Below are 15,508 nucleotides of genomic sequence, written 5' to 3'. Positions count from 1 at the left end.
ATCCTGACTGGTTTAATTCACCTGGAAGACACACAGACACAACTAAACCAGGTCCAGACTGGAAACCAGTTCAGTTAAAGGGCCAATTCAGTAACTCTTTGATCCACAAGAAAAGCCTTAAACTTTCCAAGGACTGGAAGCACTTTAAACCTGCAGATGAAGAGACTTTTATTTTGAAATCGCTTCAGGTTGTCAATTATTTTGGTGAAAAGCTCCAGGCTGTGTTTGTCTTTGGCTGTATCCCAATTCAGGGTCTGCAGCCTTAAAGGCCGCATTTTAAGGCCGATTACGTCACAGCGACGCGACGAAGGCTGTCCCAATTCAAAGGCTGCTCGAAATGCGGCCCTCAAATGCGTCCTTCATTTCCCTGAATTTTAAGGACGTGGCGGTGTAGACTTCGTGGCCCAACATATCCCAGAATGCATAGCGCGGCGGTGGGTGTGGATAATTTTGCCGAAAAAAACGGCGGATGAGGGGCGCCCGAAGAGTAAACTTTAAGTAAGTACTGAATATGATGTCACTTATTTATGTGCAAATGTTTAATAACGAAGAACATTAAAACATTACTGTTGGCCACATGTCGGCAAAGTCATGTGACATTAGTGACGTTTGTACTAACTTGGTTTTAAAGCCTTTACTTTAAAATATACGCCGTTCAATAGCTGAGCTGAATCTTACAGAGAATGATCAAAGCTCGTGTAGAAATAAACAAACAAATGAACAAAAGATTTTCTCCTTCATTTCTGTCAAACAAAGCTGTGTGACACGTTTCCAGCTGTTAGTATCATGGTTGCTAGGCAACCTGGGCAGCGCGACGGAGGCTAGACCGCCCATTTCACAAGCCTCACACTTCCGGCCTTAGCGGTCTTTGAGTACGCGGCCCTTGAGGATCGTTGAGGCTGCAGACCCTGAATTGGGATACAGCCTTTGACTCTTCATCATGGACTTTTTCCATTTCTGGGGCACAATCTTCACTTCCTCTCCCCTCCCTTTCATAATAAAAGTCCTCCTGTTGTTCAACAGTAAGTCACTTTGTTCCCTAAAGGCTTTTATTGTTTAAGATTATTATTATTATTATTATTGATAGAATCATTAAAAAAATTCATGTTTTAATGTTTTACAGGTTTATTTATTTTTTATTTTTTGCTTTTTCCATTAACAAACCAGTGTTACTCATAAAAACAACAACAGTACGACTTTCTGTCCTAAAACACAATGTGTGTCAGCTCAGACTGACAGGATCACAGTCAGTCTGAGCTGAAAACATCTGGCCTTCTCTGATCAAAGGCTTCAAACAAGTTTCTGTAAGCGATGCAGGTGCAGATGGGGGTCATGACCCTCACCTACACCTGCACATGAACCACTCCCACCACAGTTTAGGCAACAAACAGGTTTTATTTAGCAACTCTGAACAGATGCATAGTTTAAACTTGACATGTTTCATCATCTCAGCTTCAGGACAAACTAGCCAGTGTAGGGGCAGAAAAACTACGGAAACCTTCAGATGAAACATGGTGAATTCTCATTTCTTCATTTTCATCTAGAACTCTCTGTATTTGAGCTTTGAAGAGTTAAATATAATGTTTTTAGCTGAAATACTGTTTGACAGACGCTAACAAAAGGAAAAGGGAAAGCTCAAGTTTAAGATCCGGGATGTTTTACACAGAGAAACAGAGCAATACAGATCAGGGTATAATCTGCATAAAGACGGCGCTCCGATAACAGCGTTTCGATCAGAAGAAAAACTTGGACAATTTTTTGTTTTAATAAAAAGTTTGTCTGAGGAGGCGATGTTGGGCTCACTTCCATTCTTTAAATCTATTCTTGAAGTCTAATAAAGCAGCTTAGCATGAGTCACAGTTCACACTAGGCATGGTGCAGCCCCTCCCTTCATCCCTTGTCCTAAACAAGCTGATTTAGCTCCTCCCCTTTAAGGTTCTTCTGATTGGACCGTTTCTGGAAGACTCAGGCAGGCCTGTTCTTGTGGAGATTCTGAAAACAAATTGTAAACCTGCTAAACCACAGCAGTGCAAACAGAGACGTGGATGCTGTTAGGGGTTAAGATCAAAGTTCATGTCTTTGATAAATATTGCCCTCATTAGCTGCTTGTTCTGGGACACGATGGCAGCCTTACAGTCGCGGCGTATTTCTGTGAATGCTTCTGTAGGTATTCGCCATGCTGACAAACGCTTATGGAGCTGATGCCGACTCATCAGGAAAAGAAAAGAGTTTGAAGGAGTCTGAACCTGAGAGGTTTGTTTGCACTTCACGAGTCAGCATTTCTTCTACAATCTGGCATCGTCACACTTTCAGATACATAATCAGCACCTGTTCGAAAGTTTCTGAGATTTGATGAGACAGTCAACACAATCGTTTTGGGAAAACTTCCCCGAAAAGAGAATCTGTAGCGTATATCTGTATAACACCTGAGCTTTAGCTCTGAGGAACAACCTTCAGCTTTTGTTGTGAACTCTGTTCTCAGTGAACAATGCAAAAACTATGAAGCTTCAAACAGCCGAGGACATTCTTCAAATAAAATTCAACATTAGCAGAATGAAAGTCCAAACTCAGTTTCTGACATGAAAAAAACTTCAACAAAATTTTACTGAAGAATCTGAGATGGTGGCAAGAAAGAAAACCCCACAGGACGTGGGACTGCAGACACTTCCTGTTTCAGTACCTGTGACTCAAACATTCCTACGAGCCCTCCTCAGGTCCTCCACAGTTGGGACCACATGGCCCCTGCCTCCTGTCAGCAGCACTGAGCTGATGGAGGGCAGAAAAACCCAGCGAAGCTGGACCCGAGTCTGCAGCAGAACCAGTCTGGACCAGGTCAGACCAGAGTCCAGCCCAGCGTGCCGATGGAGATGAGCGTCTGGCAGGTGGCCGAGTCCAGCCACACCGACTCCACCAGGCTGAAGTGCAGGAAGCCAAGTGCAAAGCCGCAACCTACGTCTGACAGGTGGTGTTTCCCCAGCAACACCCGAGACACGCCCACCAGGAAGGCCCACAGGCAGAGTAGGATCCTCAGAGGCACCTGGAGGACAGGAGGCGGACACACCTGGATCAGGTTTGTAAACTGTTCCAGTCTTTGTTATCTGTGAAGCAGCAAGCCACTCACCGCCAGCACCAGGTGGTTCAGCAGAAACTTGGACACCATGACGGCCCGACTGGCGTGGGCTGCTGGGAACGAGTACACATCCATGGCAATGTAGTCAAAAAAGGTTGGCGGGAAATCCCACGGTCCCCGACGTTTGACCAATTTCTGCATCCCAGCAACCGTCATCATATCTAGTATCAGCGCTGCAGATAGACAGGTGAGAGACAGGTGAGACAGCAGAGAGACAGGCAGGTGAGAGACAGGTGAGACAGCAGAGATACAGGCAGGTGAGAGAAAGGTGAGACAGCAGAGAGACAGGTGAGAGAAAGGTGAGACAGCAGAGAGACAGGCAGGTGAGACAGCAGAGAGACAGGCAGGTGAGAGACAGGTGAGACAGGTGAGACAGCAGAGATACAGGCAGGTGAGAGACAGGTGAGACAGCAGAGATACAGGCAGGTGAGAGACAGGTGAGAGAAAGGTGAGACAGCAGAGAGACAGGCAGGTGAGAGACAGGTGAGACAGCAGAGATACAGGCAGGTGAGAGACAGGTGAGAGAAAGGTGAGACAGCAGAGAGACAGACAGGTGAGACAGCAGAGAGACAGGCAGGTGAGAGACAGGTGAGACAGCAGAAAGACAGACAGATGAGAGACAGGTAAGACAGCAGAGAGACAGACAGGTGAGAGACAGGTGAGACAGCAGAGATACAGGCAGGTGAGAGACAGGTGAGAGAAAGGTGAGACAGCAGAGAGACAGACAGGTGAGACAGCAGAGAGACAGGCAGGTGAGAGACAGGTGAGACAGCAGAAAGACAGACAGATGAGAGACAGGTAAGACAGCAGAGAGACAGACAGGTGAGAGACAGGTGAGACAGCACAGAAACAGGTAAGACAGCAGAGAGACAGGCAGGTGAGAGACAGGTGAGACAGCAGAGACACAGGCAGGTAAGAGACAGGTAAGACAGCAGAGAGACAGGTGAGAGAGGCGAGAGACAGACAGGTGAGAGAGGCGAGAGACAGACAGGTGAGACAGGCGAGAGACAGACAGGTGAGAGACAGGCGAGAGACAGACAGGTGAGAGACAGGTGAGACAGGTGAGAGACAGGTGAGACAGCAGAGAGACAGACAGGTGAGAGACAGGTGAGACAGCAGAGAGACAGACAGGTGAGAGAGGCGAGAGACAGGTGAGACAGCAGAGAGACAGGCAGGTGAGAGACAGGTGAGACAGCAGAGAGACAGACAGGTGAGAGACAGGTGAGAGAAAGCTGAGACAGCAGAGAGACAGGTGAGAGACAGGTAAGACAGCAGAGAGACAGGCAGGTGAGAGACAGGTGAGACAGCAGAAAGACAGACAGATGAGAGACAGGTAAGACAGCAGAGAGACAGACAGGTGAGACAGCAGAGAGACAGGTAAGACAGCAGAGAGACAGGCAAGACAGCAGAGAGACAGGCAAGACAGCAGAGAGACAGGCAGGTGAGAGACAGGTGAGACAGCAGAGAGACAGACAGGTGAGAGACAGGTGAGAGGGGCGAGAGACAGACAGGTGAGAGAGGCGAGAGATAGACAGGTGAGACAGGCGAGAGACAGCAGAGAGACAGACAGGTGAGAGACAGGTGAGACAGCAGAGAGACAGACAGGTGAGATACAGGTGAGACAGCAGAGAGGCAGACAGGTGAGAGACAGGTGAGACAGCAGAGACAGGCAGGTGAGAGACAGGTGAGACAGCAGAGAGACAGACAGGTGAGAGACAGGTGAGAGAAAGCTGAGACAGCAGAGAGACAGGTAAGACAGCAGGACGACAGGCAGGTGAGAGACAGGTAAGACAGCAGAGAGACAGGCAGGTGAGAGACAGGTGAGACAGCAGAGAGACAGACAGGTGAGAGACAGGTGAGACAGCACAGAAACAGGTGAGACAGCAGAGAGACAGGCAGGTGAGAGACAGGTGAGACAGCAGAGAGACAGGCAGGTGAGAGACAGGTGAGACAGCACAGAGACAGACAGGTGAGAGACAGGTGAGACAGCACAGAAACAGGTGAGACAGCAGAGAGACAGGCAGGTGAGAGACAGGTGAGACAGCAGAGAGACAGGCAGGTGAGAGACAGGTAAGACAGCAGAGAGACAGGCAGGTGAGAGACAGGTAAGACAGCAGGACGACAGGCAGGTGAGAGACAGGTGAGACAGCAGAAAGACAGACAGATGAGAGACAGGTGAGACAGCAGAGAGACAGGCAGGTGAGAGACAGGTGAGACAGCAGAGAGACAGACAGGTGAGAGACAGGTGAGACAGCACAGAAACAGGTGAGACAGCAGAGAGACAGGCAGGTGAGAGACAGGTGAGACAGCAGAGAGACAGGCAGGTGAGAGACAGGTAAGACAGCAGAGAGACAGGCAGGTGAGAGACAGGTGAGACAGCAGAGAGACAGACAGGTGAGAGACAGGTGAGACAGCAGAGAGACAGACAGGTGTCTGACCCAGCAACAGGTTGACAAGCACTTCCTGTCCAGCCAGCGTGCTGCTCCTCCACAGGCAGATTAGGGTGCCACAGATCCAGGGGAGGGCGTGGCCAGTGAGGGCCAGCAAGGTGATCATGGGGCGCAGCGGGGCCCCGGAGCCGCGGGCTCCCACGCAGACCCCTAGACGCTTTGAGAGACTGATGTCAATGGCGAGCAGAGAGCTGATGGCGATACCTTTGAAAGACGGGTTAAGCTGCATGCAGTCCTGCTCCGGCCAGCGGGAGGCATCCTTCGCACCGCCGCTGTCAGCAGTTGGACCGCTCTCGGAGGACTCTCTGGCCCCCCTGAGGACAAGACCAGACTCCATTAGAAAAACCCACATTTTATGTGGGTAAACAGACTGTTGCATGAACACAACTACACTTCCCATCATGCTTTTGTTTACAGGTGCTCAGACTGGCCCAGTGAAGGAGCATCAGTGACTGAGATCACCACCTAAAATCTGATTCTCAGGCAGCTTCCTCTCTGCATGTTAATGCTGAGGGAGAGGAGCTCCCACAGTCTGAGGAGGAGGTCACAGACTGAGCTCTGAACTCCTTAAAAATAACTCGGGCTCTTCTCAGGCATCGGGTTTCAGAAGGTTTTGTTAAAGCGCCGTTACGTTTAAAGGTCACATTCTGATTTTGCATTATTGAATTTAACTGAAGATGATCCAGGATCAGGTCACAGAAAAAGTTTGAGCACCTAAATGAAACTCTGTGGGCGGAGCTTGTTTGTCTTACCTCCCCCCTGTGCTGTCCTGCTGACTCTGCTGTCTGAACACAGGTCTCCTCGGACCTCCGCCCCCCCGTCCCTCCCCCACCGCCTGTTCCCGGCGGGATGGCTGGTTCAGGGACAGAAACTCGGGCCGGTTCAGGACATTGTTGCGGTCTCTGGCCCGGAATTGGGCCTGGCTGCCGGGCATGGTGGTGGTGCAGCGGTGGAGGACGTGCTGGGCCGGGTCTGACTCTGTGGGATCTGCTATTAATAGACCTGCTGGCCTTCTTCTTCTGCTCTCAGCTGTTATTGTCTGTGTGTGTGTGTGTGTGTGGGGGGGGGGGTGTTAAAGGGACACTCTGTCTATTTTACTGCGTCTCACCAAAGGTATGTGGACACTTGAATCATAATGGGGGTGGCAGGTCAAAGGTCAAAAGTAAATAGACATGAGGCTGTAGCTGTGTCCCATAACGTCGGCTGCATCCTCCTGAGGCCGCATTTGTAGACCGATTACGTCACAGCCACGCGACGAAGGCTGTCCCAATTCATAGACTCCTCCGAATGCACCCGACAAATGCGTCCTCCTTTTCCCCAGACTTGAAGGATGGGTCGAGTATGTCCTTTACTGCCTACCATATCCCAGAATTCATAGCGCAGCCCAGGCAATTCCAGTTTTCAACAATGGCGGCCGCTACTAAGTTTTAATTTCACTCTTACTAATCTTTCTGGGTCACAAAATAAACTTTTAACATATTTTCAGGCGAGAAAGTAGCTGTGTAAACATCAAATATCTGCTCGGTTTATCAAGATATCGCATATTTGCAAAAGTGCTTCGACCTTTTGCGGAGACGTCTGTTACCCACCAGCTCGATAGCGAGTCGGGAGCTCGAGGGTCACTGAAGCCGCCGAGAACGGCACAACTCCCGGCACATCATGTTCAGATCACCGCGGACTTTCGCTACTCGGGTTAAACGTGATATAAAAGTCACTTAGACAACCTAAAAATGTTATTGTTGGGCTTTTTTCAGTGTTTTGTTTGTTCGTGAGTAAATCGGTTTGGCTGAGATCAAAGTTATTAGATTAGATTAGATAAAACTTTATTAATCCATCGGGTGGGTTCCTCCTTGGTTTTCACACAGCTGATTAAATGTCAAGCACTGATTACGTAGGGGCGTTGCAATATTGATCCATAAAAATCTACCGTTCACTCTAAATACTATTGTAAGGGATACGGACGATTTATTCTGATTACTGGGCTTTTATATGGGGAACAAATTCTATTAGGAAGTGTTTATGCACCAAATACTTTTGATAGATTGTTTTATTCAAACCTTCTGGCAGAAACCTCCTCTGTGTGTCTGAATCACGTAATAATTGGTGGGGATTTTAACTGTGGTCTGAGTCCTGAAACTGATTATAATCCACCAAAATCTCAACCACCTTCAAAAATGGCAAAGGCTACAATGGACTTATGCTCAGATCTTGGTCTTTTTGATGCCTGGAGAGTTTGTAATCCACATGTGAAAGACTTTACATTTTTCTCACGCCCCCATTTTTCTTTTTCCAGAACTGATTACATGTTTGTTTCTAGATCTGTCCTTGACAGAACTCGGGGTTGTTTGATCAACACATGCGCTCTCTCAGACCACTCATCAGTCTCAATGGAGTTATTGCCACCTTATTATGATCCCTTGTTTACACACTGGCGGCTAAGCACAGCTCTCCTTAGTGACCCTGAATTTGTCAAATATTTAGAAGATCAGTGGGAACTTTTTCTTTCTACAAATGACTTACCGGGGGTTAGTGCTTCTACTCTGTGGGAGGCGGGTAAGGCATTTCTCAGGGGCTCTATTATCTCTTTCACCTCAGCGAAAAAGAAGAGCACCTTAGCCAAACAATGAGTACTTGAACGCGACATTACTAACTTGGAGAGGGAGTTTAAGAAATCCTCGTCTGTTTCTGTGCTTAAAAAACTGGATGCAGCCAGATCAGCCCTGGACCAACTACTAACTCAGAAAGCAGAAACTGCAATATTCTATGCAAAGCATAGATTATTTGAATCGGGCAACAAACCTGGACGCTTACTTGCCCGACTTGCCCAGGGGAAAAAGGGCTCTTATGCAATACCCTCTCGAAAAGATAAGAAAGGTGTTTTACAATTCGAGGCTAAACTTATCAGCAAAATAATGAAAAGAGTTCTATCAGGATATTCCCCTGAGTGTCAAAATACTGTAGATCAGGGGTGTCAAACTCATTTTAGTTCAGGGGCCACATGGAGAAAAGTCTATTCTCAAGTGGGCCGGACTGGTAAAATCATTGTATATATAACTTAAAAACAACAACTTCAGATTGTTTTCTTTGTTTTAATACGATCAACATAAAAATAAAGCTGGAGCCTGTGGACAGTATGTTCAAAATAGTACAGGCACAACAGAGCTAATAATCATAAAACACCTCAGAGTTATTTGAAAATTCTGAGGACAAAGAACAAGCACACAGTGCCTCAGTGATTCACAGAACTACATCAGGGTGTCTCATGCAGCACTTTCAGTGCGGTTGCATCGTTTATTTGACTCCTGATACCTGGCATCTTTTAGCTTTCACCAGCTCACATCCTGAGCGGCAGCTAACTTCAGGATGTGATTCAAGTGCCTGTGCGTGAGCCTTGAGCGCAGTTTTGTTTTATTCATGCTCATTACAGAGAAAACTTGCTCACAAAGATACGTGGTTCTGAACATGCACAACAGTTTTGCAGCGAGGGCTGTCAAGTTGGGGTAACCTGGCAAGAGATTCTGACAGAATGTGTTCAAGCCAGCTGCGGCTTTTGCCCTTCAAATCCGAGTCACACTGCAAGTCTATTATTTCAAGTTGGATCCTGACAGCAGATCAGAGGGATTCACGCTGAACAGCGAGCAAAAAACTTTGAAGTCTTTCTCCAGTTCACCAAAAATCTGAAATCGTTGCTCAAACTAGTAACAGTCCCGTTATTTTATCTTTGAACCGCTTCATATCTGCCACACTTTGGATCGTGCACACATTTTTCAGACAGGGGAAGTGAGCTGCATCACCGCCAGCGAGCTGCGTCTCCCACAATAACAGCTTCAACTTGAAAGAACGTATGCTGTCATAATACTGCCTGACAACTTTGTTGCATCCTTGCAGCTGTTTGTTCAGGTTATTCAGGTGCTCTGTAACATCCACCATAAATGCAAGGTCCTGCATCCATTCTGCAGAATGAAATTCTAACACTGGTTTGCCCTTTTCTTCCATAAACTGTTCAACTTCTTCTCGTAAATCAAAGGAACGCCTCAGCACAGCACCTCGGCTCAACCATCTCACCGCAGTGTGGTACGGCATGCCATAGATGTGGTCTTTCTCTCTGAGAAGGCTGTCAAACTGACGGTGATTGACGCTTCTGGATCGGATGACATTAACAGTTTGGATGACCACCTTCATGACGTTATCCATTTTCAGTGACTTGCAACACAAAGCCTCCTGGTGCAAAATACAGTGAAAAGTCCAAAAATCCCGTCCTCCATTTGCAGATTGCACTTTATCTCTGGACTTTTTTACAACGCCTGCTTTCTTCCAGATCATTGAGGGCGCACCATCTGTAGCCAGGCTGACAGCGCGGGACCGGTCCACTCCGACCCTGTCCAGCGCGCCGACGAGTGCGGTGAAAATATCAGCTGCGGTCGTTGTATCTGTCATCGGTACCAACTCCACAAACTCCTCGGTGACGGTCAATGAGTCATCAACTCCGCGGATGAAAATTGCCAGTTGTGCAACATCAGTAATGTCCGTGCCTTCATCAATTGCAACTGAAAACACAATAAATGACTTTATTTTTTGTCCAAATCCGCTGAAAGATCAGAAATCCTGTCGGTAACTGTGTTTCTTGTCAGGCTGATATTTGCAAAGGCCTGGCGCTTTTCAGGGCACACAATCTCCGATGCCTTCATCATACATGTTTTTACAAATTCACCCTCACTAAATGGTTTTGAAGCTAGTGCAATGTCGTTAGCAATGAGGTAGCTAGCTTTCACTGCAGCGTCACTGATGTCTCGGCTGTGAGTAAACACAGACTGCTGTTTCTTCAGACCCGCCAACAGTTCGTTCACCTTCTCTCTTCTCCGCTGTCCTTGAAAGTTGTCATATTTGTCGGCATGAAGACTCACACGGTGGCGACGGAGGTTATATTCTTTCAGCACTGCAACATGCTGGGAACACACCAAACATACAGCTTTCCCTTCCGTGAATAAATAGGAGGATGACCATTTTTCTTGGAGCACTCTGCATCCACTGTTCTCTTTTTTGACAGAGACATATTGGGGCAATGAGGGTGCCAAACCACATCAGGTTTAGATTTCGCGGGCAAAACAAAGTAGCTCACAATTGCTATGGCGCCATCCAATGGACACAATTGGAACAGCAGTTTCTTTATTGAAAAATTGCTGCTCATTTTTATACTTTACAAAATCATCTCACGGGCCGGATTAAACCCGTTTGCGGGCCTGATCCGGCCCGCGGGCCGTACGTTTGACACCCCTGCTGTAGATGCTAGGAAATTGTTTGTTGATAATGTTAATCTCCCTATACTATCAGAGGAAAGTCGATTAGATCTTTGCAGTCCCATTAGGGCGCAGGAAATCTTAGATGCAATCAAATCCTTACAGCAAGGGCGTAGATTTGGTTTTGGCATCGGTGGGGACGGATGATTCAGCCACCGAGCCCTGCCCCGTTTCTTTTTTCTTTCCTTTTTGTCTTTGCTTCTTGATAAAAGGAGAAATATACTTGCCTACATATGCTATTCTACATGCTTTTAAACCATTTAAAATTACAATTCATAGTTTTATATGTTAAATTACTATTAAACAAATGACTAAGTATTTTAGACTTTAGTTTACTTCAGCCATATTCCATATAAATCAGGTATCATACAAAAATAAAAATAGCTTCAAATACAGTCATGACAATAAAAGAACATGACTTTAAGGACTTAACAACATTACTTCAGTTACACCAACATCTCTGACACATCAGCACTAAGGGAACACTGAATGACCTGCTGGTTTTTGTCCATAAAACTACTCATCTAAGATTACCACAGAGTAAAAGATCTCTCAGCAACATTATGCAATATTTTAGGCACTGTTGCCCCGATCAGATCAGTGAGCTGGGATGTTTTATTCTAAACACGACGGTTTGACCTCCCCCTATCTTGCATGGGTAGAATAAGTTTAATCAAAATGAATGTTTTACCCAGAATATTATATCCCATACAAATGTTGCCTCTCAGGATCAACAGAAAAACATTCTCAGAGATTGAGGGATATCTTACTAAATTTATATGGCATGGGAAGAAATCTAGACTAAAAATACAGATTTTATAACTGCCTACAGATGAGGGGGGGCAGGCACTTCCTAACCTTTTAGATTATTACTGTATAATAATAATATAATCTCAGGGTGGTTACATTCCTTTCTATACCAAGGCGAGCCACCGGTAGATACTTGGTGCTGTGACCCTCTTTCGCCTCTTAGTCTTTTATCTATTGATCTGGCTGACCTTCCTCTTGGTGTCAGAAATAATTTCATTTTGTTGCCTACACTTAAGGTTTGGCATAATATTGCTGCCCACGTCGGAAGAAGAGGTTTTTCTAGTGCACTGCAGCCTCTAATTAGGAATAAAGCTTAAAGGTATTGGCATTAGTATATTTGATGATTGGCGTTCAAAAAAAAATATAATGGATTCAGAGACAGCGCCCCACTGTTACACAACGGTACAGAGAAATGTTCAAGGTGCTGCCAATGGAGTGCCTTAGTGCCATCATAAAGGGCAATTGTGATGCATTCTGTAGGATGTGGTGACCTTGCTGTGCTATTACATAAAGAGGATCACATTTTGTTTTTAAACACAGTAATTAATGTCTGTATTTTTCTCTGCCCTTTTTTTCTTTTCTCTTTCCCTTGACTTTAAATGTAAAACACTGCACATATTTTGACCCAGACATGTACATCTGTAACTCATGCATCTGTATTTGTTTCTTTTTCTTCCCTTATTCTTATTTGTATTTGGCTCAGCTGATTTGTTGCTGTTTGTATTGTTCCAAAAAAAATCTATAAATCATAGTTTAAAAAAGAAGAAAAAAGAAAACCGATTAAACAGTGTGTGAGATGGTCGAGAGTTTACTCCAGTGTCCTGTTATATTTTAGATAGCAAGGAGCAGACGGCCGAGTTTATTAAACTCCACCGACACAGCGGTGACGCAAATCTGAAGGGCAGACCGTCCCATTTCACAGACGCTCACTTCCGGCCTTCAGGGGACCCGGGCCACGTAGAACGCGAAGGCCGGGTCCTCCGAAGGATGCGGCCTAGGCAGCTGATGCTCTGTAGTTGGATTGGCTCTTTGCAGCAGGGACAAAAACAGCTGCCATAGCAGCCTCCGTTTGGCCACATAGAAAACTGCAGATGGAGGATTAAACTCTTTTCAATCCAGTTATTCTGCTCCTTAATGTGTTTTTAATTTTGTCAGCTTGTTTGAAGTTTCTCGACAGGTGAATTCTGTCACACCTGTCTCAGCCGCTGGATAGAGGGACTTTCCCAGCTGCGAGATAAATGACGGGAATCTTGTCTGATACTTTCTGAGTTTGCTGTAAAAGTTGAACAGCTGAGCTGGTTTCAGGTGAGATCTTTGTCCCGGCAGGTGTCAGAGCAGCGGAGGCCTCGTGAACCTAACTGTCATATTGCTAATTAAAGGACTGTGAGCACCTGGGGACAGGTGTCCAATCAGCTGACAGGAAAGGTGACTCGTGTTTGCGCATATACTGTCGGTAACGTCAGGAGTGGAACATCTGTGACCGCGCGCTTTGTTGCTGCCCGGACCAGACTGCAGACGCACCGTTGCTATTGGTTTCAACGGAAGCTCCAGACGCTCTGCGGCTAAAGGCTAACCATGCTAACGTCAGCAGGGCTGAAACACGGTGAAACGTCACAGCTTATATTCTGACGTTTTCAGCTTCGGCGTGTATTGACGTTGACGTCATCGTCGCGGGGAGCTCGTGCTGTGACCTGATCTCTGAGGAGCTAACTGAGGCTAAGAACTAGCAGCGGGATTAGCCGGAGGCTGCGGCTTCAGCAGTCTGAGCAGGAGCTGTTAGCCGCTCGGCCAGCGGAGCTCAGCCCGGGATGAGGCGCTGCAGCCGGTGGGGACGACAGCAGGAGGGCGGCCAAGCTGATGGAGGTAAACCCGGTGAATTTCGCACAGCCGTAATTACCGTTCAAAATAACTTTATTCACATTGAGCAGAGAGACTCGTGGATGTAGTGAATGAGGACATACAGAGGGTTGGTGTGACAGAGGAGGATGTTGATAGAGTCTGATTCACCATCAGCGATGACCGCAGCACTCCCAGCCAATCAGAATTTGGTTTTAAATTAAAGAGCAAGCTGTTCACCTTTCTTCAGAGTATGAGGTGAGGGTCACCTGTGAAGACCTCCGAGGTTTCAGGTTCTTCACAGTGTCAGTTTAATCCAATTTCATTTATATTATTAGCGCCACAGCAACTGTCACCTCAAAGTGCTTTCTACTGTAAGGTAAAAAGCACACAGTGATACTGAGAAAGCTCCAAAGATCAGACAACTCCCTATGAGCAAGCACTGTGGCGACAGTGGGAAGGAAAAACTCTTTTAACAGGAAGTAACCCCTATTAGAATCAGGCTCAGGGAGGGGCGGGGCCATCTGCCGCGACCGGTTGGGGTGAGAGAAGGAAGACAGAATAAAGACATGCTGTGGAAGAGAGACCGAGATCAATAACAAGTATGATTCAATGCACAGAAGTCTAATAACACATAGAGAAACACTCAGTGCATCATGGGAATCCTCGGCAGCCTACACCTATTGCAGCATAACTAAGGGAGGATTCAGTGTCACCTGGTCCAGCCCTAACTATATGCTTTAGCAAAAAGGAAAGTTTGAATCTTAAAAGCAGAGCTAGTGTCTGTCTCCTGCATGCAAACTGGAAGCTGGTGATGACATCTAACACCTGTCCACACCTGTATGAGTATTTGAGGGCGGGGTTAGAACTCTGAACTCTAACGGTTCACCTGTGCTCTTCTTCAGGTGTGAGGTTATGACGGGGTCAGACTTTGTCCTGAGACGGTCCAATCTGGACCGAGTCGCACTGGTCCTTGGAGCGCCGACGCCATGTCAGACATGTCTGATCCAGCTGTCGTAGAGGGACGGGCTCCTCACTGTTCTGCTCGGCCCCCCCTGGCAGAGAAGGCGCTGTCCGAGGTCTTCGGGCGGCTGCGGTATCGCGACACGTCACTGCTCATCTGGCAGCAGCAGCAGCTGGAAGCAGCACCGCCCTCCACCTACCTGAGCCGCAGCCAATCAGCCTGGTACAGTAACTATGGCAACCAGGCAGTCCTGGTCCGAGACAGGAGGGGTGCGGACGAGGGGCGGTCCCGGATCTGCAGCATCATGTGACGCAAACGGGAGCAGTTCAGTTTGGTCGCTAACAAACAGTTTGTTTTTAATTTAGAGAACTGTCCAATCAGAGAGAAGCATTAAGATCCACGCCCCCGCCCATCCCCTTTCTCACCCACTGACTGCAGACAGGAAAAAAGCGAACAGTATTAATTGTCAGCTTGGCGAGCTCCAGCGTCAGCTCTGATGACCAGTTTAATGGACTTCCTGCCCTACAGGGGGCGTCCCGTGTCAGTATCCCTAACCCTAGTGTCCTCCATTTTGATTTGGGGAATGAAGCCAGCAGCACCACACTGAAACCATCACCTTCATCCAGCATGCCACCAAACATTGTCCTGTTTGAAACCCTTAAGTGACCAATCAGCACGCAGTTACAGCACACTGGTGCTTTCTGGGTAAAATCATTGTCACTGAGAGAAATTGAAGGTAACGAGTCTTCAGACGTGTTACTGATTTATGGAAACGACGAATAAAATGTTTTGTTTTAGCTCTGTCATTCTTACTCAGTGAAGACTGTCTGAGAGCGCCCCCTAATGTCAGGCCAGTGAAACTGATATACAAACAACGCCAAGCACAGTTCCACCAGCACATCCGTTTTCCTGCACGATGAAGAAATGTTACTGCAGTAAATCAAAGATTCTGAGCTAATAAATGTGTTCAGACTGTGATGATCAAACATCTGCTGTAACTCACAAAACCTTTTCTTTCACA

At 46.9% G+C, this 15,508-nt stretch overlaps 3 protein-coding genes across 3 annotated transcripts; 1 reads left to right on the top strand and 2 right to left on the bottom strand.

The window, feature by feature from the left end:
* Positions 1–1,375: 1,375 nt before the first annotated feature.
* LOC146376963 (inactive phospholipid phosphatase 7-like) lies at positions 1,376–6,860 on the bottom strand. Its single transcript, XM_084947471.1, has 4 exons — positions 6,333–6,860; positions 5,569–5,894; positions 3,122–3,303; positions 1,376–3,037 (listed from the first exon to the last, which is right to left on the bottom strand). The coding sequence occupies exons 1-4, from the start codon at positions 6,512–6,514 to the stop codon at positions 2,834–2,836; spliced, it is 894 nt and encodes a 297-aa protein (XP_084803597.1). The 5' UTR covers positions 6,515–6,860; the 3' UTR covers positions 1,376–2,833.
* A 2,410-nt stretch (positions 6,861–9,270) lies between these two features.
* On the bottom strand, positions 9,271–13,353 carry LOC146376962 (general transcription factor II-I repeat domain-containing protein 2-like). The gene is made up of 3 exons (XM_084945250.1): positions 13,318–13,353; positions 10,292–10,526; positions 9,271–10,127 (listed from the first exon to the last, which is right to left on the bottom strand). Exons 1-3 carry the CDS (start codon positions 13,351–13,353, stop codon positions 9,271–9,273), a joined length of 1,128 nt encoding a protein of 375 aa, XP_084801376.1.
* On the top strand, positions 13,185–15,284 carry brd3os (BRD3 opposite strand). Its single transcript, XM_084945586.1, has 2 exons — positions 13,185–13,550; positions 14,429–15,284. Exon 2 carries the CDS (start codon positions 14,513–14,515, stop codon positions 14,795–14,797), a length of 285 nt encoding a protein of 94 aa, XP_084801712.1. The 5' UTR covers positions 13,185–13,550; positions 14,429–14,512; the 3' UTR covers positions 14,798–15,284.
* Positions 15,285–15,508: the final 224 nt, after the last annotated feature.

This window comes from Perissodus microlepis, chromosome 12 (genome assembly GCF_051167445.1).
Source record: "Perissodus microlepis isolate ML-2025 ecotype Zambia chromosome 12, ASM5116744v1, whole genome shotgun sequence".
In the NCBI taxonomy this organism is placed as follows: Eukaryota; Metazoa; Chordata; class Actinopteri; order Cichliformes; family Cichlidae; genus Perissodus; species Perissodus microlepis.
The sequence above is the reverse complement of the archived record's forward strand: the minus strand, read 5'-3'. Positions and strand labels throughout refer to the sequence as shown.